Source organism: Boleophthalmus pectinirostris, unplaced genomic scaffold (genome assembly GCF_026225935.1).
Source record: "Boleophthalmus pectinirostris isolate CB_2022bp ecotype Guang Dong unplaced genomic scaffold, ASM2622593v1 HiC_scaffold_14, whole genome shotgun sequence".
In the NCBI taxonomy this organism is placed as follows: Eukaryota; Metazoa; Chordata; class Actinopteri; order Gobiiformes; family Gobiidae; genus Boleophthalmus; species Boleophthalmus pectinirostris.
The window spans coordinates 28,058,271-28,081,946 of NW_026571047.1; the positions used below are offsets into that span (position 1 = coordinate 28,058,271).

Consider the following 23,676-nt stretch of genomic DNA (forward strand, 5'->3'; position numbering starts at 1 on the left):
CCTTCTCTCTCAACTCTTATCCTCCCTTTCCCTCTCTTCCTCTCATCCTCACTCACTCGCTTTCTCTTTTTCCACCACCTCTTCCTCCTCTCATCCCTTCTCTTTCCCCCCGTCTCTCTCTCTTCCTTCCTTCTCCCTCTTTCTCTCTCTTCCGTCCATCCTCTTTTCTACCTCCTCACACGTTTCCCTCCCTCTCTCTCCTCTCTTATCATCACCGTTTCTCTTTTTGTTCTGCCACCTCTTCCTTTTATCCCTTTTCCTCTCATCTTCCTAACATTCCGTCTCTCTTTCTCTTCTTCCTTCCTGCCTTATTCTTTCTCCTCCTCTTTCTGTTTCTCTCTCTCCCTCTCTTTCTTCCTCCTTTCATCCATCCTCCCCTCCTCCTTTCCCTCCACTTTTTTCTCTTTCTTTTCCATGTTCTGTACCTCTTTGTCTCTCCTCTCTTCTCTCTCTTCATCTCTTTAACCCTTTTCTCTCTCTCTCTGTCCCCCCTCCCCTCCCCTCTCTCTCTCATCCATCCTCTCTCTCTCTCTCACTCCTCCCTCTTTCCTCTCTCTCACTTACCTCCGCTCGCTTTCTCTTTTTTTCCCACTCCTTCTTCTCTCCTCTCTCTCCTCCCTCTCTCTCTCCCTCTCCTCTCTCTCTCCTCCTCTTCCTCCCTCTCCTCCTTACCTTCCTCTTTCTCCTCCCTCTCTTTTCTCTGTACCTCTCCTTCTCCTCCTCTTCTCTCTTCTCATACTTCTCCCTCCCTCTATCCTCTCATCCTCACTTATTCCCTTTCTCTTTTTGTCCCGCGCCTCTTCTCTCATCCATTCTCCTCTCATTTTTTCTCTCCCTCTCCTCTCTCTCCTCTCTCTCCTCTCTCCTCCGCCCCCTCTTCTCCTCCTCTCTCTCTCTCTCTCCTCACTCCTCTCTCCTGTCTCTCCTCCCTCTCTCCTCTCTCTCTCTCTCTCTCTCTCCCTCTCTCTCCTCTCCTCTCTCTCTCTCTCCCTCTCCTCTCTCTCCCTCTCCTCCCTCTCCTCCCTCTCTCTCTCTCTCTCTCTCCTCTCTCCTCCTCTCTCCTCCTCTTCTCTCTCCTCTCTCTCTCCTCTCTCTCTCCCTCTCTCTCTCTCTCTCTCTCTCTCTCTCTCTCTCTCTCTCCTCTCTCTCCTCCTCTCTCCTCCTCTCTCTCCTCTCTCACTCTCTCTCTCTCTCTCCTCTCTCTCTCCTCTCTCCTCCCTCTCTCCTCTCTCTCTCTCTCTCTCCTCTCTCTCTCTCTCTCCTCCCTCTCCTCCTTACCTTTCCTCTTTCTCCTCCCTCTCTTTCTCTGTACCTCTCCTTCTCCTCCTCTTTCTCTCTTCTCATACTTCTCCCTCCCTCTATCCTCTCATCCTCACTTATTCCCTTTCTCTTTTTGTCCCGCCGCCTCTTCCTCTCATCCATTCTCCTCTCATTTTTTCTCCCGTTCCCCTTCTCTCTCTCTCTCTCTCTCTACCTTCTTTCCTTCTCCTCCTCTTTCTCTCTTCCTCTCCCTCCCTCCCTCTCTCCTCTCCCTTCTCATCTCCTTCTCATCCCTGCTCCCTCTCTTCTTTCCCTCTCTCCTCTCAGCGTGGGCTCGTGCTTGCTCAGCTCTTTTCTGTCGGCCAATTAATTACAGAAGAGCTCCAGAGACACACACACACACACACACACACACACACGCAGCTACACATCCGCCATATTTTTTTCTTTTTTTTTTTCTCTTTTTTTTTTTTTAACACCGTGAAGCAAATTTGTCATCATTGACGCAACAAATGGTGCCGTGGAGACGCAGCGCCGGCCGCTTCATTAGCTCCTCGCGGCCTCACGACGCCTCACGACGCCTCACGACGCCTCACGCAGGAGTCGCCCGTGAGAATTACACACTCGTTGTAAAACCGCGCGCACAGTAAACGAGACGACGGCGGCGGAGAAGAAGAAGAAGAAGAAATGTGAGAAATGTTCAGGGTTCTGGTCACGCTGACGTCGCAAACCAGGAAGACGTCTGGAAATACTGAGGTGTAAAGTTTGAAGAAATGAAAAAAATTAACAGTTTTGGTCCGTGTACAATCTGTGGATGATTCGTTCATTTGTTTTTCAAAATAAAATAAAAAAAAATAAGGAAGAAAAAAACACAACTTTCTTCATTATTTGTCTCCAAACCAAAATTTAAGAAAAAGAAAAGAAAACTTAATTAAACTAAAAACACTAAAAGACTAAACCAGGACTAATCCCGGACTGAACAAGGACTAAAACAGGTCCAAACGAGGAGTGACCAAGGACTAAACCAGGACTAAACCAGGACTAAACCAGGACTAAAAAACCAGGACTGATCCAAGGACTGAAAGGACTAAACCAGGACTAAACCAGGACTAAACCAGGGCTAAACAGGACTAAAACAGGACTTAAAACGGTTCAAACCAGGACTGATCCAAGGACTGAACCAGGACTAAACCAGGACTAAACAAGACTAAACCAGGACTAAAACAGAACTGAACCAGGACTAAACCAGGTTCAAACCAGGACTGATCCAAGGACTGAACCAGGACTAAACCAGGACTAAACCAGGACTAAACCAGGGCTAAAACAGGACTAAAACAGGATTAAAACAGGTTCAAACCAGGACTGATCCAAGGACTGAACCAGGACTAAACCAGGACTGAAACAGGACTAACACAGGACTAACACAGGACTGAACCAGGACTAAACCAGGTTCAAACCAGGACTGATCCAAGGACTGAACCAGGACTAAACCAGGACTAAACCAGGGCTAAACCAGGACTAAACCAGGTTCAAACCAGGACTGATCCAAGGACTAAACCACAACTAAACTAGGACTAAACCAGGACTAAACAAGACTAAAACAGGACTAAAACAGAACTAACAACAGACTAAAAAAGGACTAAACCAAACTGGTCCCAGGATTAACCAGGACTAAACCAGGACCAAAACAGGACTAAAACAGGTTATATGAATTACGGTCACAGGAGCTGAAATCATCCAAATGATTCTAGTGAAGGTGTGTGGAGCGGTTCTTGTATTACCACGTGACATCACAAGGTGGAACAGAGTGTTTTCTGTTTGTGTTTGTGTGTTAAAAGTGTGAATGAAACAAAAAAAAAAAACACAACTCCAGGTCTGTTTGTGATGAGGAAACAACATTATAACATTGATCAGAAGCTTGAAATTTACCCAGTTACGGGTGTTTTAATCGCTGTTTAAAGTTTAAAGTCAGTCTGTGGAACATTTCAGGCATCGTACGTCTTTAACTGAACCTCCATTTCTCTATTGAATCAGACCAGAGCTTTGTGATGTTGGCAAAAGCAAAGGTAGAGTATCTTTTAGCACGTGGCCCTTGGTCCTTTACAAATTGGGCTAATCCTCGTAACGCCACTGACTCCTCATGTCGAATATAGAAGTGTTTAGTTCGTCTCGGGTCTCACACACGCTCACACACTCGCGCACACGGATTCTGTTGCTCCATCACATCCTGATTAAATGTCACTTAAATGTCACAAAGCTCCAGGCTCTTTCTCTGTGTTTCTACTATTCAACAAATACAAAACGCCGGTCCACGCTCAAGAGGAGACGCGCAAGTTAAAGGTTGTATGGAGGATTTTTTTTGTTTCAAATTGTCAATGATAGATTATAGAGGAGCAGTAGCCTTGTAATTATGATGACCAAAAAAAAGAGAATAAAAATTCATCAACTCTGGACGTGGTGGGGCTAAACATTTGCCAATAGATAACGACACTGCCTCGTTATCTGTGAGCTGACAGGCTGTCAATCAAACTCCCTACGTTTCTAGTGTAACTGACTTGCCTGCGCGCGCCGGTACGTGGTTTTACGTACGACTGTCACGCAGTCCACAGACGCAAGACGCACAGACGCTGTTTACTCCACCAACGCAACAGTTCTTAGCGGCTTTTTTTGACCTATATCTTCCTCGCAGTTCGCACAAAGTTTGTTGCAATGGCGACAAGAATCCAGGAGCAGTTCGCCGCAAAAGAAAGTCCGTTTTTGAGGTCGCTGAAAGAAGAAGACAAGGGGAAAAGCAGCGAAGCCAAACTAAGGTGATTCTTGAAGATTCATTCCAGCGATGGCGCGACTGAAGCAGACGCAGGGTCTAAAGACTGACGCACTGGTCCACAAATTACTCCTGGACAGGAAACTTCTGCTTATTATGGAAACGTACTTTATTTCCAAGAGCGAGACAAACGTTTTTCAGGACACGAAAGCGATATCCTATGTCTGAAAACGTAATTTTCAAGGCAAAGAAAGAGTCCGCTTGCTGCTGCGTGTTGTAGCTAGTTCATTCGCACTGAATCTCCGCGCAACCTTCTCTGCTCCCCTTTCCTGCTCCTGTCCCCGCTGCCCGATCTGCTCTTCAACCCTGCTCCTCACTTCTCCGGGCACGAAATCTCCGCGCACCGCTCCCCTCTCCTCTCTCCTCTCCTCTCTCCTCTGCTCTCGCTCTCCTCTCTCCCTCTCCTCTCTCCTCTCTCCTCCGAAATCTCCGCACCCCTCTCTCCCCCGCTCCTCACTTCTCCGTCTTGCCTAACCAACACTGTAGTTAGTTGTTTACAAGTCATGTGCAGCGCACCGGCTGTAAACAAACCTGTTTCTGGAGGAGGAGGGGAGGAGGCGTTTCTACGTAGGAGCTGTAGGGGAGGGGGGGTGGTTTCACGCATGCGCAACATTTGAAAAAGGACAAACAGTCGCTGGATTTCTCGTTCCTTGGAAAATCCTCTATACAAAATTTAACAGGGACGACGATTCAGAGTTAAACAGGGATGAGTCAAAATGTATGTACTGTGTTTTTTCATGGTTTGGGTGTTTCCTGCGACTTATATATTCAAATTTTCACACTAACAGGCACAAGAGGGCGCTCTAGTCTCCTCCTGTACCGCTGTCACTTGGCTCTACTGCACATGTCTCCTGCAGAAAGAGCCTCTGTTCTGTCTGTATCATGTCAGTCGATCAAACCATTACTTCTGCACCACTGAACAATATCAGGGTTTCACGTGACGTCACAGGGCTACGTTTGTCAGCACGTGAAGTCAGATGGAGGGCAGGAAGTGATCTGACTGGAGGAAAATGCCGATGTGTTGTGTAGTTTACGGCTGTGCCAATTGTTCTAACCGAGAGAAGGAAAAGCGATTTTTTTTAGAGTACTGAATATAGTCGTCCACAAAGATCAGAAATGGGAAAAGCCGACAGAACAACGCCGTAAAAAGTGGATTACAAACCTGTTTGCGGTCGGGAGGAGCAGAATTCACTAATGCTCGTGTCTGCAGTGAACACTTCGACAAAGGTTTGTTACAAAGCTAAATTGTTTTTTGTGGTTTACCTAAACATAAACGAATCATTAACGACTAACGACGTTTGTTGACATTAAATAGTTCAGATAGAGGTTACGGCCGATACACTGCAGTTTTTCCCATAACGTCTATACACATAAAATAAGAGAAACACTCACCCCGGCGAAGACCAAACCATAATCATCATTTAGGCGTTTTGCACCAAGGTTGAGGACCCATCCACTGACAAAAAAAGTTATATGCCTCCAAACTTTTGTACGTCTTCATCTGTTGTCTGGTGTAGAACGATGTCTGAAGAGTTAAATAGTTCGTGATCTCCTCTGACTCGATTGTCGGCAAATCTTTTACTTCAGTTGAAAATTCTCTCATTTTCAATAAGATCAGGGTCACGCCCAATATATTTGTCGACTAACTGCTCGTACTTTTGCCTCGCTACTGGCTCTAAATCCATTCTCCAGAGCCGTGTTTGTCGTGTTTGTCTTCACTTCCTGCCCTCCACCTGAAATTTCGCGCATCATTGTGATCACGTGACTGAAACCCTCCTATTTAACATTTAAACAAACATATAAAGACGACTGAGTAGACTGAACACAAACGTCCCCAAAAAAGAAAGTCATATTTTGCAGATTACAAGCTGCAAGTCATGAAATCTGCAGCTGAAAACGATAATCAAGCAGCAGAAAGAAAGTTTGAAGTGAGTGAGAAACTTGTGACACCAGGAGGATACAACCATGTAACTTTCCTGAAGTCACTGGATGGATGGACAAAGCCTGGACTTCAGTGACACTGAAACCATCCTGTCGGGATTCAGAAAGACCAGAATAATTCTAACTGGAACTGATGCTGAGTCTGACGACAGCGACACAGAAGAGGAAGCGGCGCTCTGTTTACCTCCGGAGGTCGTGGAGGTGTTCAGAAGTGACACCGAGGATGAAGAATTGAATGGATTTAGTGATTTGGAGTGAGATGGAGAGTTTGTTAAACTTGTTCTGTTCTGCTGTTTATGTTATAGTTTATCTGAAGAACTGTTCAGATGTGACGTTAACAGTCTGTTGTTCTCTCTTCTATTGTTTTTACTAGAACTTGACTTTCAAGAGGAAATGTCGGTTCCTGGTCTCTGATTTTATAAAATAAAATTACCTCAAAAAGTGCGACTTATATATGTTTTTTTCTTCAATACAATATTATGCAAAAACAACTAATACAACAGACACAGATACATCAGAATGATCTGCTGTGTTCAGAACAAGACGTGTAGGTCTCCTGTTGCACAAGTGTAATTTAATCCCCAAAATTAGAGCAGCATAAGTATATTAAATAAAGTGGATAATGTAATGCAGTGTAAAAGGTCAAATGATAATATGTAAATGTGATGTAGAGAGTGAGTACCTTGAGGGCGCAGAAGATACACGAGTCCTCCATGCACTTGTGAGTGGTCAGCTGTCGAAAGCTCCTCCTGAAGATGTCCAGGTGCCACAGAACCTGCACAGAAACACCACAAATCCACGTTATCATCAACTACACTCATCTGAGCACTGAGCAAGAGTCAGGGCTGTATGGCGTTTTAAAGCTGTTACACTGAGTCTGAAATACAAAATATAAACCACGTCAGCATGTGAGGGAGCAGTGTTCTTCAGGCAGAACTGAGTCATTACAGACTGTAGTTCTCCAACCAGGGTCACCACAGAGTCACGTGTAGAACTGTCAAGTGACTTTTACACACTATCAATGTGGAACGTCTCTCACTCAGACAGATTATTTGTATTATATAATTAATAGTATTAAATACTATTATATAACAGTATTATATACTATTGTATACTATTATATAATATTATTATACTATTTAAATCTGACTGGTTGAAGCAGAACAAGCCAAAAAAATCTAACTTTTGTCACATCCAGTTAAGAAGCACAGACAACCTCCCTGTCCACACTTGCACCTTCGGTATTTTTTTCATAAACTAAATCATCCGTATTGACGCTAAAATAGTCTGAAGCCATGTTTGTTTTGGTTTGTTCAGGTGCTTCACCTTTGGCTTCTGCACAAACCTCAAACCTGCGACGGGACTGGTCCTCCAGTTCACTAAACCGTACACACGCTCTCCAAGATGAATCTCATGAGTTTGTGAACTCAAAAATATCTCAAGAATTAAAAAAAAAATATAAAAATTAAAAAGGGATTTATTAAACTGAATTTGTAAAACAGTTTTAATAAAAAATATTGTTTGGATACATTTTTGTTACTAAATTGGAAGTTTGGCTTCCTCACACAATGCTAAATTTCCTGCTTATTTGAAGTTCAGTCAGCAAAAAAAAAAAAAAAAAAAAAAACATGAAAAAGCAACTAGGGCTTTTATAGAAAAAATCATTATCACAATTATTTTGGTCAAGATTGAAATCACAATTATACAAACAATTATTTTTAAGTTACACGATGCATTTATTCAGCATGTCTCTCTCAAAAAAAAAAAGAATACACTTTGTTATTGATAATTTTCGCAGAACTGCAGAACTTTCAAAATGAACATAAATTCAGGCTACAAATTAGAACCTTAGAGCAGTTTTGCGATGTATAAAACATAAAATGAATAAAATATACTTTGAACCTGAAATAAGGCAAAAAAAAAACATAAATTTATCCAAAATAAACTATATCCAGCTGTTCTCTAAAACCTTTAATCGTTTCAAAATTCGATTAACTGCGCAGCCTTGAAAGCAACAATTCACCACCAAAACCTCAAATGCAGCCTGTCTGTCCATCCCTAAACCACATCCTCTCCTCCGTGACTCTCCCTCTTTCCCTCCGTCTTCACCATCGCTCAAACCAAAACCAACGAGAACTTTTCACAAGCCACACGAGACACAGTCCGACTAAACAAACAAACAAAAAAACAATTTCACAAACACAGAGGAGATAAAAGTGAGCGGTGAGCGGCGCTTTTACGTCCTGCCCGTCCTGTGGGTGTGAGCGAGCGCCGTATAATTAGAGAAAAGAGCTGCTCTAGCGTTCGCTGTCTGAAAACAAAGATAATATTGACACAACACTGGTCCATAGAGACAGAACCGACCACACAACGCACACAACACACACAACAAACACACACAACACACACAACACACACAACACACACACTGTAAACTCCAGCTCAATATGCAGTGTTGGGAAGGTGACTTTTAAAATGTATTCCCCTACAGATTACAGATTACACACACCAAAATGTAGTTTGTAACTTAATCCATTAAATTACTTAAAGTGAGTAATGTAATCTGAATACTCTGGATTACTTGATTTGCTGTAGAGAAGCAAAGACGAGGAAATCTTCACATAAGATGTTTTGTCTGCTAAAAGAAAATAAAAAGCCCAGACTTTACTGAACCAAATTAAAAATATTATTGATAGAAGAGGAGGAGACACGGTCAGCGCGGCATGGTTCAGTCCTCTTAAATCCTGTTTTAGTCCTCTTTTAGTCCTCTTTTAGTCTTCTTTTAGTCCTCTTTTAGTCCTCTTTTAGTCCTCTTTTAGTCCTCTTTTAGTCCTCTTTTAGTCTTCTTTTAGTCTCTTTTAGTCTTCTTTTAGTCCTCTTTTAGTCTTCTTTTAGTCTTTTTAGTCTTTTTAGTCTTCTTTTAGTCTCTTTTAGTCTTTTTAGTCTCTTTTAGTCTTCTTTTAGTCCTGTTTTAGTCATGTTTTAGTCATGTTTTTGTCTTTTTAGTCTTCTTTTAGTCCTCTTTTAGTCCTCTTTTAGTCTTCTTTTAGTCCTCTTTTAGTCCTCTTTTAGTCTTCTTTTAGTCCTCTTTTAGTCTCTTTTAGTTCTCTTTTAGTCCTCTTTTAGTCTTCTTTTTAGTCCTCTTTTAGTCCTCTTTTAGTCCTTCTTTTAGTCTTCTTTTAGTCTTTTTTAGTCTTCTTTTAGTCCTCTTTTAGTCTTCTTTTAGTCTTCTTTTAGTCCTCTTTTAGTCCTCTTTTAGTCCTCTTTTAGTCTTCTTTTAGTCCTCTTTTAGTCTTTTTAGTCTTCTTTTAGTCTTTCTTTAGTCTTCTTTTAGTCTTTTTTAGTCTCTTTTAGTCTTTTTTAGTCTTCTTTAGTCCTTTTTAGTCCTTTTTAGTCTTCTTTTAGTCCTCTTTTAGTCCTTTTAGTCCTTTTAGTCTCTTTAGTCTTCTTTTAGTCCTGTTTTAGTCCTCTTTTAGTCTTCTTTTAGTCCTCTTTTAGTCCTCTTTTAGTCTTCTTTTAGTCTTCTTTTAGTCCTGTTTTAGTCCTCTTTTAGTCTTCTTTTAGTCCTATTTTAGTTCTCTTTTAGTCTCTTTTAGTCTTCTTTTAGTCCTGTTTTAGTCCTCTTTTAGTCTTCTTTTAGTCCTGTTTTAGTCCTCTTTTAGTCTTCTTTTAGTCTTCTTTTAGTCCTGTTTTAGTCCTCTTTTAGTCTTCTTTTAGTCCTCTTTTAGTCTTCTTTTAGTCCTCTTTTAGTCTCTTTTAGTCCTCTTTTAGTCTTCTTTTAGTCTTCTTTTAGTCCTTCTTTTAGTCCTCTTTTAGTCCTCTTTTAGTTCTCTTTTAGTCCTCTTTTAGTCTTCTTTTAGTCTTCTTTTAGTCCTGTTTTAGTCATGTTTTAGTCATGTTTTTGTCTTCTTTTAGTCTTCTTTTAGTCCTGTTTTAGTCCTCTTTTAGTCTTCTTTAGTCCTTTTAGTCCTCTTTTAGTCCTTTTTTAGTCTCTTTTTAGTCTTCTTTTAGTCCTGTTTTAGTCCTTTTTAGTCTGTTTTAGTCTTCTTTTAGTCTTCATTTAGTCTTCTTTTAGTCCTGTTTTAGTCCTGTTTTAGTCATGTTTTAGTCTGTTTTAGTCTTCTTTTAGTCCTGTTTTAGTCCTGTTTTAGTCTTCTTTTAGTCTTCATTTAGTCTTCTTTTAGTCCTGTTTTAGTCCTGTTTAGACCTGGTTTAGACCTGGTTTAGACCTGGTTTAGACCTGGTTTAGAGATCTGGTTTAGACCTGGTTTAGTCCTGGTTTAGATCTGGTTTAGATCTGGTTTAGTCCTGGTTTAGACCTGGTTTAGCCCAAAATGTGAAAACAGGAAAATACCACCATGTAATCCATTTATTTCAACAAAGTAACTGTAATCCAATTACCACTCACTGAAACAGTAACTGTATCCAAATACAATTACTCATAATTTGTACTCTGATTACTTAACTCCGGTACATGTAATCTGTTACTCCCAAACACTGTCAATATGACAATTAAAAGTCTAATTAAAGCTCCAATGGCTGAACAATTATGCGAAATATATAATATAGTATTTCAGAAGTATAGTGTATAGATTTATGATTTATTTAAAAATTAAGTTCACAGTTCACATTTTAAAGAGTAAATATGACGCTATTTTCTGATCTGACGTGGGTTATAATGTTGTTTTTTCGTCACAAACAGACGAAAGTTGTGTTTTTTTTGTTCACTCGAGTTTAAAGGTTGTATGGAGGATTTTTTTTAGTTTCAAACTGTCAGTGAAAGATTAAAATACCATTACAGAGACGCAGCAGCTTTGTAATTATGATGACCAAAAAAAAAGAACGAAAATCTATCAACTGTGGACGTAGTGAGGCCAGATAAACATCAGCCAATAGAAAACGAGGCTCCCTCATTTTCTATTGGCTGTTGGGTTGTCAATCAAACTCCCTAGTGTAACTGACTCGTCGGGGATTACGTGGTTTACGCAGCGGTTCTTAGAGGCTTTTTCGAACTGTCGCTTCCTCGCATTTCGCACAAAATTTGTCGTGACGGCGGACGAGAATCCACGACCGGTTCGCCGCAAAAGAAAGTCCGTTTTTGAGGTCGCTGAAAGAAGAAGAGAAGAGGAAAAGGAGCGAAGACAAACTGAGGTGATTCTTGGAGATCTCGTCCAGCGATGGCGCGACCGAAGCAGACGAAGGGTCTAAAAACTGACGCGTCGGTCGCTGAATTACTTCTAGACAGGAAACTTCAACAGTGATTCTGAACGCGCACAAGGACTGTCGCTGTATTTCTCTTCCCTTAAAAAAATCCTCTATACAACCTTTAATTAAAGCAAAAATCCTGCGTATTTAGGCTGAGTTTGTCTCTCAAACTGAAAACACTCTAACTCTCTTCTTCACACCTCTTTCTCTCATTTTCTCTCTCTTTCTCTCGCTCTCTCACACACTCATACACACATCTCTCGTTTTCTCTCACTTCCTCTCTCTTCTTCTTCTCTCTCTCATCTCTCTTCTCCCATTTTCTCTCTTTCTATTTCTCTCTCCGTTCTTCTCCCTCGGTCTCTGTCTTTCGCTCAAACATCTGTCTCTCTCTCTCTTCCTTTCTCTTTCTTTCTCCCCGTCTTTTTCTCTGCCCTCTCGTCAATCACTTTCTCTCTCTCTCTTTCTCTTTTTCCTCTCTCTCGTTATCTCTACACTTCTCCCTCGCTCTCTCTCTCACCTCTCTTTCCTCTCTTCAATCACTTTCTCTCTCTATTCCTCTCTCTCCCACGTCTTTCTCTCCTTCTTTCTCTCTTTTTTCCCTCTGTTCCTCTCCCTAGGTCTCGTCCTCTCACCCATCACTCTTTCTCTCACTTCCTCTCTTTCTCTCTCATCTCTCTTCTCCCATTTTCTCTCTTTCTATTTCTCTCTCCGTTCTTCTCCCTCGGTCTCTGTCTTTCGCTCAAACATCTGTCTCTCTCTCTCTTCCTCTCTCCTTCTTTCTCCCCGTCTTTTTCTCTGCCCTCTCGTCAGTCACTTTCTCTCTCTCTCTTTCTCTTTTCCTCTCTCTCGTTATCTCTACACTTCTCCCTCGCTCTCTCTCACCTCTCTTCAATCATTTTCTCTCTCTATTCCTCTCTCTCCCACGTCTTTCTCTCACTTCATCTCTCCTTCTTTCTCTCTTTTTCCCTCTGTTCCTCTCCCTCGGTCTCGTCCTCTCACACGTCGCTCTTTCTCTCACTTGCGCTCTCCTTCTTTCTCCCTTTCTTCAATAACTTCATCTCTTTCTCTCTATTCCTCTCCCTCCTCTCTCTCCCTCTCACACACACCTCTCTTCTCTCTTCCCTCTCGCTCTCTCTCCTCTCTTCAATCACTTTCTTTCTCTCTTTTTTCTCTCTTACTTTCTCTATTCCCCCCGACTCTCGCTCACACATCTCTTTCTCTCACTTCCACTCTCCTTTCTCCCACTCTCTCTCTCTCTCTCACCTCTCTTCCCTCACTTTCTCTTTCTCTCTTTTCCTCTCTCTCTTTGGTTCACATCTCTCTTTCTCTCTCGTCTTTTGCTCCACTACAAAAGCAACAAAAAGCGATAGTTTAGAATTAGAATTATCTTATTTATTGGATATTTTCTTCTGATCAGGAACGGGGCACAAAACACAAACCTCTGCACAAAAAAGCCTCTGTACTCGGTGTTTTTTCGTGTATCTGAAGAAAATGTGTCTTGTCCCAGAACATTTTGCGTAATGCCAGACCTTTAAAATGAACTCGTTTTGTTTTTCACGTTTTTAAGTCGCAAAAAAAATCGGGTACATCTCCTTTAAATCATTCACGAGAACTTATTTCCAGACTCCAGACTGAATCTCGACATGTTTCTATACGTGACCCGGGCAGACGCAGCTCCGGGTCCCACTGGGAGGAGGCCCTGGGGAAGACCTGGGACTCGAAGGCTGAGACTGGCCTGGGGCTGCCCCGAGGACGAGGAGGCGTCTGGGGAGGGGGAAACCGGGGCATGTCTGACGTCTGCGTGACCCGGTGCTGGGTACGAGGTGAAGGTCTTTAATGTCGTTATCTGACCGGGTCCAGTCTGAAGATACAGAGTGTTTACAACGAAATCCACAAATATTATAAAGCAAAGACGATGGAATGAGACTGAAATGGTTTAATACTGGTTTTGTTCAGTTATATTTGGGTCAAGCGGTAACGGAGGGAAACAGGGGCAGATTTTTTACATTCAAATGTCTCTTATTCAGAAACTAGAGGGACTATTGAAATAAGTAAAGTATCAGAATGTAGGAAAGAGTTACACTCCAACAGGGTCAAGTTAAACCTGTGATATTCTTTCAAGTTGTTGACAAAAAATTATAAAACTCATGTCGGTAACGGAGGGAATGAAATATGCAGCACTTTTTGGGCAATAAATCCAAACAGTGATAACTCTTGGTTCTCACTTACATATCCTTAACAAACTGGTTTGAATATTTGCTTCATATAGTTTTCTACCATATGGTACAAGATTAGGTTGAAAAACCTCTTACTTTTTGAGTAATGAGATTTTTTATTAAGAAAGGTCATGGTAACGGAGGGAAAAGTAACGGAGGGAAAATTGTGCAAACAAGTAGAAGGTGCAGGATTTTACATCATTTGTCGCTTTTTTCTTCTGAATATTTTAATATTACTTCAAAATGAAAGGAAACAATTTCTATAAAATATGTCAGTCCTTCCAAAGCAAATTTTTATCATTTTAAATACTTTTTTTTTTAATCCTGTACCTTCATCAACAGTTCAAAGATGGAATAACACAAGATATGATGAAATACATCAGTTTATTTACATGATTTGCAGGTCTTTGAAATTTGGGAAATAATTTTTGTGTTTTTCATACATGTTTCATACATGGTCTGTTTAAAACATATGTAACTTTAGAACCAAAAATGGTACAGAAAAAAGGTCAACAGTTTCATAAACTAGAGTACATATGTATCTGTTCAATACATTTTTATATCAGATGAATTAACTTGAATTTTTGGCCTTGTTGTTTACTTCTGCTTGAATGGGCCCAGATTTATCATTATTTTATATTTTGTACATTTAAATAGTCTGTTGCTCATGTTTCCTCTCAAACCTGGCTATGTGACTCATTTCGTTCGATTTCGTTCGCCTGGTCCTGGTTCGCTGTTGCATTCTGGTCCCTGATTGGTGGGACACTCGTACGCTTAGCCAATCCCGCCTCCCTCTGTTTAAGGAGATCGTCTGCAACAGTAAACTCTATTTCACGCTTACGTCACAAACCAGGAAGACGTTTGGAAACATGCGATGACAACTTCCGGTGTAGTTCCCGACACTGGGCTCGCAGATCGTGAATTTGTCGGTCTCGTCTCTTCTAATCGCGTGTACCCAGTGCGATCAGAGTTGTGTGTCAGTGTGGAAATTATAAAAACTGAGGTGTGGCTGTAAGTGTTGATTAGCCCAACAAAATGGACCACAACAATGACGTGTAGATGAAGAAAACTGAGACCTTTTTCAATTTTCTTAGATTTTGTCAGACTTTCCACTGCGAACAGAGCCCGCCGGAAGTTGTCACTGCATTATTTTCCAAACGCCTTCCTGGTTTGTGAGGTAAACACTGCTGGACTTGTGGCCAGGCTGCCATTTTGTGTCTGTGTCTCTTTTGTCTCAGTCACTCACTCCATCTTGGTTTTTGTTACTTCCCCGACCCTCATGGTTTCTTATGGTTTGGGTGGTGCTGCCACTTATACTCTGGTGCAACTTATATATTAAAATGTTCACACTGACAGCCTCGAGAGGGCGCTCTAGGTACCACTGTCACTTCACTCTCACATTCATGTCAGTCGATCGCACCATTACTTCTGTAACACTCAAAAATAAAAAATTTAAAGGTTGTATAGAGGATTTTCCAAGGAACGAGAAATCCAGCGACTGTTTGTCCTTTTTCAAATTCTGCGCATGCGTGAAACCACCCCCCCCTCCCCTACAGCTCCTACGTAGAAACGCCTCCTCCCTCCTCCTCCTTACGCCAGAAACAGGTTTGTTTCTAGAAAACAAGTGCTCATCGCTGCACATGACTTGTAAACAACTAACTACAGTGTTGGTTAGGCAAGACGGAGAAGTGAGGAGCGGGGGGAGGAGGTGCGCGGACATTTTGTGTGCGGAAAAGAAGTGAGGAGCAGCGGGAAGAGCGGAGCGGGGGAGAGGAGAGAGGAGAGGGGAGCGGTGCGCGGAGATTCCGTGCGCAGAGAAGTGATGAGCAGGAAGAAGAGCAAAACAGGGAGCAGGGAGAGGAGCAGGAAAGGGGTGCAGAGAAGGGTGCGCGGAGATTCCGTGCGAATGAAGCTACTACTACAACACGCAGCAGCAAGCGGACTCTTTCTTTGCATTGAAAATTACGTTTTCAGACATAGGATATCACATTTGTGTCCTGAAAAACGTTTGACTAGCTCTTGGAAATAAAGTACGTTTTCATAATAAGCAGAAGTGACCTGTCCAGGAGTAATTTGTGGACCAGTGCGTCAGTCTTTAGACCCTGCGTCTGCTTCAGTCGCGCCATCGCTGGAATGAATCTCCAAGAATCACCTTAGTTTGGCTTTGCTGCTTTTCCCCTTGTCTTCTTCTTTCAGCGACCTCAAAAACGGACTTTCTTTTGCGGCGAACTGCTCCTGGATTCTTGTCGCCATTGCAACAAACTTTGTGCGAACTGCGAGGAAGATATAGGTCAAAAAAAGCCGCTAAGAACTGTTGCGTTGGTGGAGTAAACAGCGTCTGTGCGTCTTGCGTCTGTGGACTGCGTGACAGTCGTACGTAAACCACGTACCGGCGGCGCGCAGGCAAGTCAGTTACACTAGAAACGTAGGGAGTTTGATTGACAGCCTGTCAGCTAACAGATAACGAGGCAGTGTCGTTATCTATTGGCAAATGTTTAGCCCCACCACGTCCAGAGTTGATGAATTTTTATTGTCTTTTTTTTGGTCATCATAATTACAAGGCTACTGCACCTCTATAATCTATCATTGACAACTTGAAACAAAAAAAATCCTCCATACAACCTTTAAACAAACTTATAAAGACACTGAGTAGACTGAACACAAATGCCCCCAAAAAGAAAATCATATTTTGCAGATTACAAGTTGCAAGTAGCGAAATATTCAGCTGAAAATGGTAATCGAGCAGCAGAAAAAAAGTTTGGAATGAGCAATAAACTTGTGACACCAGGAGGATGCACCATGAAACTATCCTGGAGTCACTGGATGAATCGACAAAGCCTGAACTTCAGTGACACTGAAACCATCCTGTCGGGATTCAGAAAGACCAGAATAATTCTAACTGGAACTGATGCTGAGTCTGACGACAGCGACACAGAAGAGGAAGCGACGTCTGTTTACCTCCGGAGGTCGTGGAGTTGCTCAGAAGTGACACCGAGGATGAAGAATTGAATGGATTTAGTGATTTGGAGTGAGATGGAGAGTTTGTTTAACTTGTTCTGTTCTGTTGTTTATGTTATAGTTTATCTGAAGAACTGTTCATATGTGACGTTAACAGTCTGTTGTTCTCTGTTCTATTGTTTTTACTAGAACTTGACTTTGAAGGTTAAATGTCAGTTCCTGGTCTCTGATTTTATAAAATACATTTCCCCCAAAAAGTGCGACCTATATATGTTTTCCTTCTTCATTACACATTTTTTAGCTGGTGCCACTTATAGTCTGTATGTACTTGTACTTTTACAGTCTACTTACTTGAGTACTATTTCTGGTTAGTTCCCAACTCTGAAGAGAAGGACACATGAAACTAAACAGTCGTACAAGGCACTAATAATCAAATAAAGTGTTATATCGTTGAAATATGTTATGTCATTTTTTTGCCAATATTTATTGAACTAAAAAACTTTACGTTGGGTCGGCTTGAATTCCCAAACCCGACTACGCGAATAAAACCCACGTAAATATGTGAATAAATAAAGCCGTCTCGTTCGTTGGACAGCCCGGTGTAACTAAACCACAGTCAGCGTCCTTATTGTTTCCCTGAGAACAAAATTAGCCGCATTTAAAGTTATTCAAATAGTACAAAGAGAAGAGCCAGGCCTTTTCCTAATTAGAACTCCATCAGCGCAGTGCTCCCCTACAGCTCCTAACTGCTTTATTTTTACTTTTGTTTACACGCCGGAGATGCTGACTTCACACTTCTTTACCGTATAAAGGCTCATTAAAAACCTACATCTACATAAGCACAGGAGCCTGCTGGTCTGCGGCGCTACTGCAGCAGCGGGGGGCTAAGTGTCTTGCTCAAGGGCTCCTCTGGGACTAGGGCGGAGGGGATGCGTTTAAAAAGCAAAGTTCGAAATCGATTTTAAAGGGGGGAAAAGTTGGACATTACGCAGACTACACAAGATTTAAACAGCCTGTATTACACCATCTTCTGATCTGCGTTATAATGGCGTTTCCTCATCGAAAAGTTCACTCCGTTCCACTTTGTGATGTCATGCGGTGATACAGGAAGTGCTCCACTGTGTTTTTAAACTCCGCACACCTTCACTAGAATCATTTGGATCATTTCAAGCCTGGGAATTGCCAGTTTCTACTAAACAAAAAGGTAAAATTGATGTTAAATTGAAAACTACAGCTTCACAGGGATGTAAAAATAACCAAAATATCGTAATATCGTATCGTCAGAAGTCTCACAATAATATCGTGGGCTGTCAAAATATATCGAATTACAAGATTCTTTGCTTAAATCCACTTTTTTATAGTAGCAACAGCTCCCCCCATCATATCGTGAGCTTTCCCACGATATCGCTATAAATATCGTACCGTGAAGTTCATACCGTGACGATATCGTATCGTGAGACTTGGATATATACATAATAAAATATCAAAAAGTATTGCAGTATTAAACAAAGCAAAGTATGTCTTAGATCACAGAGCACTACACACACTTTATTGTTCACTGGTTTTACCATATTTAACATACTGTGCAGAAATTTGGGGCAATAACTATAAAACGGCAATAGAACCATTGATAAAACTTCAAAAAAAAGCAATACGAATTATTTATAATGTCAAATTTCATGACCACACTAATCCACTGTTTATTCATGCCAAATTACTCAAACTGAATGATTTGATTCTGTACCAAACTGCACAAGTCATGTATAAAGCTAAAAATAAGCACTTACCAAAAAATCTTCAACTACTTTTTTTGTGAAAGGGAAACAAACTATAACTTAAGAGGCGTTTTGAATTTTAAATTGCCTCGTGCTCGAACGACAAGAAAAAGTTTTTGTGTCTCTGTTTGTGGTGTGAAATTATGGAACAACTTGAAAATAGAATTAAAACTTTGTTCGAATATACATGTATTCAAAAGGGCAATTAAAAAATTTATTATTTCAAAATATTGTGCGGAAGAAATGAGTGCTTAGGGTATATGTGTGCATGTATATATGTATGTGTATGTATATGGGTGTATATATGTATATATATATATAGGTATGCATGGGTATGTGATGTGTATGTAGGTATGTATATATATTATATCTGTGTATATGATGTGTACTATATCTGTGTACATAATATACATATATTTGTTGTTGTCTGTTAGATTGTAATGCAATGGAGGTACTGTGCAATTATTGCTTATAATGTACAGGAAATGAGAAGTCTGTATTTGTTCTTCGTTAATTTGGGACTGTAGAAAAAAGGGGTGGGGTTAAATAAGTATTTACTTCCTCCCACTCCTTTTTCGGACACAAGGAAAATTCTGCGTAACATTTATTTTGCCTGTTATTATAGAATAGAAATAGTTACTTTTTGTGTTATATCTATGTATTTACGTTTTTGTCTTTTTTCATTATTTAGTTTTTTGTTTTTGTTTTTTAATTTATGTTCTATGTATTACTGTCCGAAATAAATAAACATAATAATAATAATAATAATATCGTTACACCCCTAGTAGTTTTAATACAAAAAGAAAAAGTCAAAAATCCTCAACAAAACAAATTATACTTGCTTTTTCAAACCTTATTTTGGCTGCTATGTTTAAACCGGATGCCCTTCCTCTCTGTCACACTTTATTGCAACTGGATAGGCAACAGGGATTAAGTGTCTTGCCCAAGGACAAAACAAAAGCAACGTTAGAACTTCTCATCCTCCTGCTGGTGTTAAATTACAATGGTTAAAATTCTTATTCAGAGTTACACTGAATACATTACGCTTAGGTCAAAGTTAAAAATGTAAAAGCAGTCAAAGTGTCTAATGGGTGCTATTAAAGGGTTTCAGAATGAGTCATGAAAATTTGGCTCTGTTTCCATAGCAATTAACAATTCAAAATAAAATATTACATCTTTTGACTGGTCTAAAGTCTTAAAAATTTCACTTATAACAAAAAGTTGGAAAAAATACAAATGTATACAAAACAAATTTTTTGTGACTTGGATCAAACCACAAATTAGTTTATAACATTACTAAATAAACTTTATGTAAATAAATAAATAAATACAATAAGCAAAATTAAATTTAATATAAAAATACAAAATAAAAATAATTGCAAAATAAAAATTTAATAAAAATAAACAAAATGAAAATAAAATTAAATATAAAAATATAAAATAAAAATAACTACAAAAAAAATATAACACAAATAAAACAAAATGAAAATCAATTTTAATTAAAATATAAAAATACAAAATAAAAATAAAATACAAATAAAATAAACAAAATGAAAATAAACTGTAATTAAATATAAAATACAAAATAAAATAATTACAAAATAAAAATATAATACAAATAAAATAAACAAAATGAAAATAAAATTTAATAATTAAATATAAAAATAAAAAATAATAAAATACAATAAAATACTAATAACATTTTAAAATAGATTAAAATTAAATTACATCAAGTTAAATGAAGTTAAAATTAATCAAATAAATTGCATACTCTGCTTAGTCTGTTACAACCGAAGCTTAGCCTATCCCACAGCTAAAGCTAACAGCTAACTCCACACTATGCAGTAAAAATACACTTGTAGTACTTCAAACTCCTGCAGTATCGAACCACCAGTACTTCAGCGATGCTTCAGCTTCTACCTCCTGTCCCGCTCACTCTCCTCCTCCTCCTCCTCTTTTAGTCTGAGCATGTGTTCGGACATGTGTAACCTTGAAGTAGCCTAATTCTCTCTCTCTTTCTCTCTCTCTCTCCCTCCTCTCCTCTTTTCATTCAGCCTTTTTTTTTTTTTCTTTCACAAATGAACCTCGCGTCCTTCACACTACACCTGCCCCACTACATATACGTCTCCACACTATAGCCCACTTACCTTATTAGTTCCAGTGTATTTCTCAACGCGTTTAGACTCCTGGTTTTTCTCATACTGTACGCTCCTCATCCCTCGTTAGTTGTAGTTTTGGGGACGATTTTGTGCATTAGCGAGCGGGTTCGGCGCGTTGGCTTTGGACGTAGAAGATAAAATGTGTGTGTGGCTTTGTTTTTGTGCCAGTTGGAAATCTTGGGAGGAGAGAGGGAGAGGAAGAGGGAGAGAGATGGAGAGGAAGAGGGAGAGAAGAGCGAGAGAGAGAGGGAGGGATGCAGCAGCAGCAGCGGCAGCAGCGGCAGCGGCAACGCAGTGTAAGCAACTCTATAGACTTCATAGTATAGAGGTCGGAGAGAAAGGACGATCAGAGATGGAGATAAAAAAGATACGAGACGCACAATTTCTTTTTAAAGCGCTATTTTCTGATCTGCTGTAATGTTTCCTCATCGCAAACAGACCTGGAGTTGTGTTTCGTTTCATTCACACATGTTTAACACACAAACCCGGCTAGGGAGTTCTTTTATCAACCAGAAAACACTAACATCCACCTTGTGATGTCATGTGGTAGTACAAGAAGCGCTCCACTGTGTTTTTAAACTTCATACAGCTTCACTAGAGTCAATTTTGCGTAATATAGGACCTTTAAATGTAAAACAGATGAGCACTATTCTAAACATAGCAAAAAAAAGGGTAATTTCCTGCTATTTAAAGCTGCACTGGGGATCTTTTCTAGTGCACGGTCCAGAAATTTGCTTGACTCTATATTAGGGATGGGCATTCGATTAAATTTTCTTAATCAATCATCAGGAGAATTAAAGATCGATTATCGATTAATCATGAACGTTTTTATATTCAAATTATCATCATTATTTTTACTATCTGCACGACTGATCTGCATAAATAAATTCAACTTTACGACATATAAACCGTGACCACTCTAACTCCACATCAGCCCGTTTGACATTATAATGTGTTTAATGCAGATTTGCGCAACTCTCACAGAAACGAAACTTAAAACCGCATCGCTAATTTGCAGAAACTAAGCGAAGAAAAAAACAGCTCTTGCGTAATTAAATCCGTTTAATCATTTTCATTAGGAATTAAGACTATGTTTACACTGAAACGAATCAGCGTATCACCGTATTGGAAACGATCTGCGTCCAGACACGTTTCTGTGTCCGCAAGCCTTCCCCATACACACAGCTTTGAGCATATTTGTTTACATTTTACAGAAACTAAACTTAAAACCACATGGCTAATTTGCAGAAACTGAGCGCTCAAAAAACAGCTCCCTATTGTGCGCTGACGCGGTTCAGCTTCTGTCGGCTAAAGGACACGACTCAGTGGAATATGAGTGTTGTTTCTGTGACAGGGGGGTGTTCTGCTCTTCTGTCGTGTTGGAGATGGTTCATGTGAAACTTTTCAGAGATTATAGGTGAGTTTCATTGTTGACAAAAGCGCGCGTTGCATGATGGGAATTATTTTGGTCGGCGGCAAGAAACACTAATTCAACATGACGGACGGAGCGAGAAAGCACGTAAAGGGTATTGATCCCGGTTATTTATCCAGTCTAACGGCAGAGGACCGAAGACGATTTGACCAGAAATTGGTCATAAGCATCGATGGAGCCAAATCACCCTTTTCAACCCCGACAAAAGGTGGAACCAAACCAAATTTCTGGTCTGAATCACCAACTACCTGGACAAATATTCACTTCTTTGATATCCACAATGACTTGGTGGAAACTCCTGGGCCATTCACAGCAGAAAAGATGAAAACCTCCAAGAGTCTGGATGTGTTGTTGAACTTGTCGAAGTCCACGGTTTGTTAGGATCTTCTACGTTTGCTCTGCGAATGTTTGAAAGCCGTTTAATTCACCGTTAGTGGTTCTTTTCACTCAGAATACGAAAAAGACATTTTCCTTCTTCTATTCTTCTATTTGTGCATCCGATAATGCAGCAGGAATTTACCATTATCGGGGATAAATACGCGAGGTTACGCACTGTGTTTGACGCTATCCTGTTTCTTGCCTCCGACTAAAATATTTCCCAGCATGCAACGCGGGCTTTTAATAACAATGACGTCAGCTGAAACTCGCCTATACGTCTGCAGGTCGTACGCACAGATCGTTTACATGAATGGACATATATTCTAGCCTCTTAGCGTTTTGGCGGTGAATTACTTCGCGGCGCACAGACCTACATCAGAGTATCAGTGTTTTCAGGAGTCCACACAGTGCCGGATCAGATCTGTACTCGGATGAATTCGTTGGAGCTAGTGGCACCAAATCGTTCCGTCTCTGGAGCCGTTTTCAATCACATTAGTGTGAACGAACACTGCATCCACAACGAAAACGACTCGAATACGAACTAGTGTGGACGGGGCCTAAGCGTTTACATGGTCTTTTTAAAGCGGAATAAATTTTGATTCAGAATTAAATCATTTTCATTCGGAATTAAAGCTCTCATGTAAACGTGGCGACTGTGAAATAACAACAACTCCAAAACAGAAAAGTTACATAGTTAAAGGTGCACTATGTAACTTTTCAAGGGTCCGTCACCTTCTTCTTCACGTTTCTATGGATATGTCACTGCTCAGCTTCAAATGTTCCACAATATGGCATTAAACAGATTTACTTTACATTTACTCAATTACAGGTGGTTTTATAGCTCAAAAATACCTCAAAAAACAGGCGTTCTGACTGTGAGCAGCGTCGCCTCTCCACAGATCTGACCTCTAACTTGGCTAGGTTTTGTCTCCATGAAGACGGAAAGGTTTAATGCTGTACTGTGAAACATTCCACACAAAGCAATAACATCTCCATGAAGAAATACAAACGTAAAAATGTGAACTTCGCCGTATTTTTAATCACATTTCTGGTACTCACTTGTAAGGCGCTGTTCAGGAAGCAGCTGTTTTGTCCCGGCTCGTTGCTCAGTCCTTTGCTCGGCGCGATCGAGTTCATATTTCGGGGAGTCACCAGTCCGTGTATCCCTCCGCCTCCTCCCACGGGCGAAGCACCACTCACGCCCCCTCCGCTACCCGACGCGAAGTAGTTCCTCTTCCACGACATCACTACCCGGACGGAAGGGGCGGGGCTACGGACGGGACAGCGGGCTCTATGTTACTCCCATGAGATTGAGTGACGGAGAATGAGCGGAAAGGCGAAGCAAAGGGAAGTCGAGGAATTACAAAACGGCGGCTGGAAGAGGTATTTGGAGATTGGGCACCCATACAACAGACTCCGGCCGTGGTTTAACTTTGAAAATCCAACCCGCTTAGTTCTTCTCTGAGCTCCTTGGGATTAGGACTTTTTTAAAGGCATAAGTAGAAGATGTCCAGAGGTTTCTTAGGAG

General features: G+C 40.5%; 1 protein-coding gene across 1 annotated transcript in view; it reads right to left on the reverse strand.

Moving 5' to 3' along the window:
* Positions 1 to 23,393, reverse strand: part of usp54b (ubiquitin specific peptidase 54b) — a 180,581-nt gene extending 157,188 nt beyond the window's left edge. Inside the window, exons 1-2 of the mRNA XM_055149922.1 lie at positions 23,208 to 23,393; positions 6,708 to 6,800 (exon numbers count right to left, since the gene is read on the reverse strand). Coding sequence (XP_055005897.1) covers positions 6,708 to 6,800; positions 23,208 to 23,393 — 279 coding nt within the window. The remainder of the gene's footprint in view (positions 1 to 6,707; positions 6,801 to 23,207) is intronic.
* Between the last annotated feature and the right edge of the window lie 283 nt (positions 23,394 to 23,676).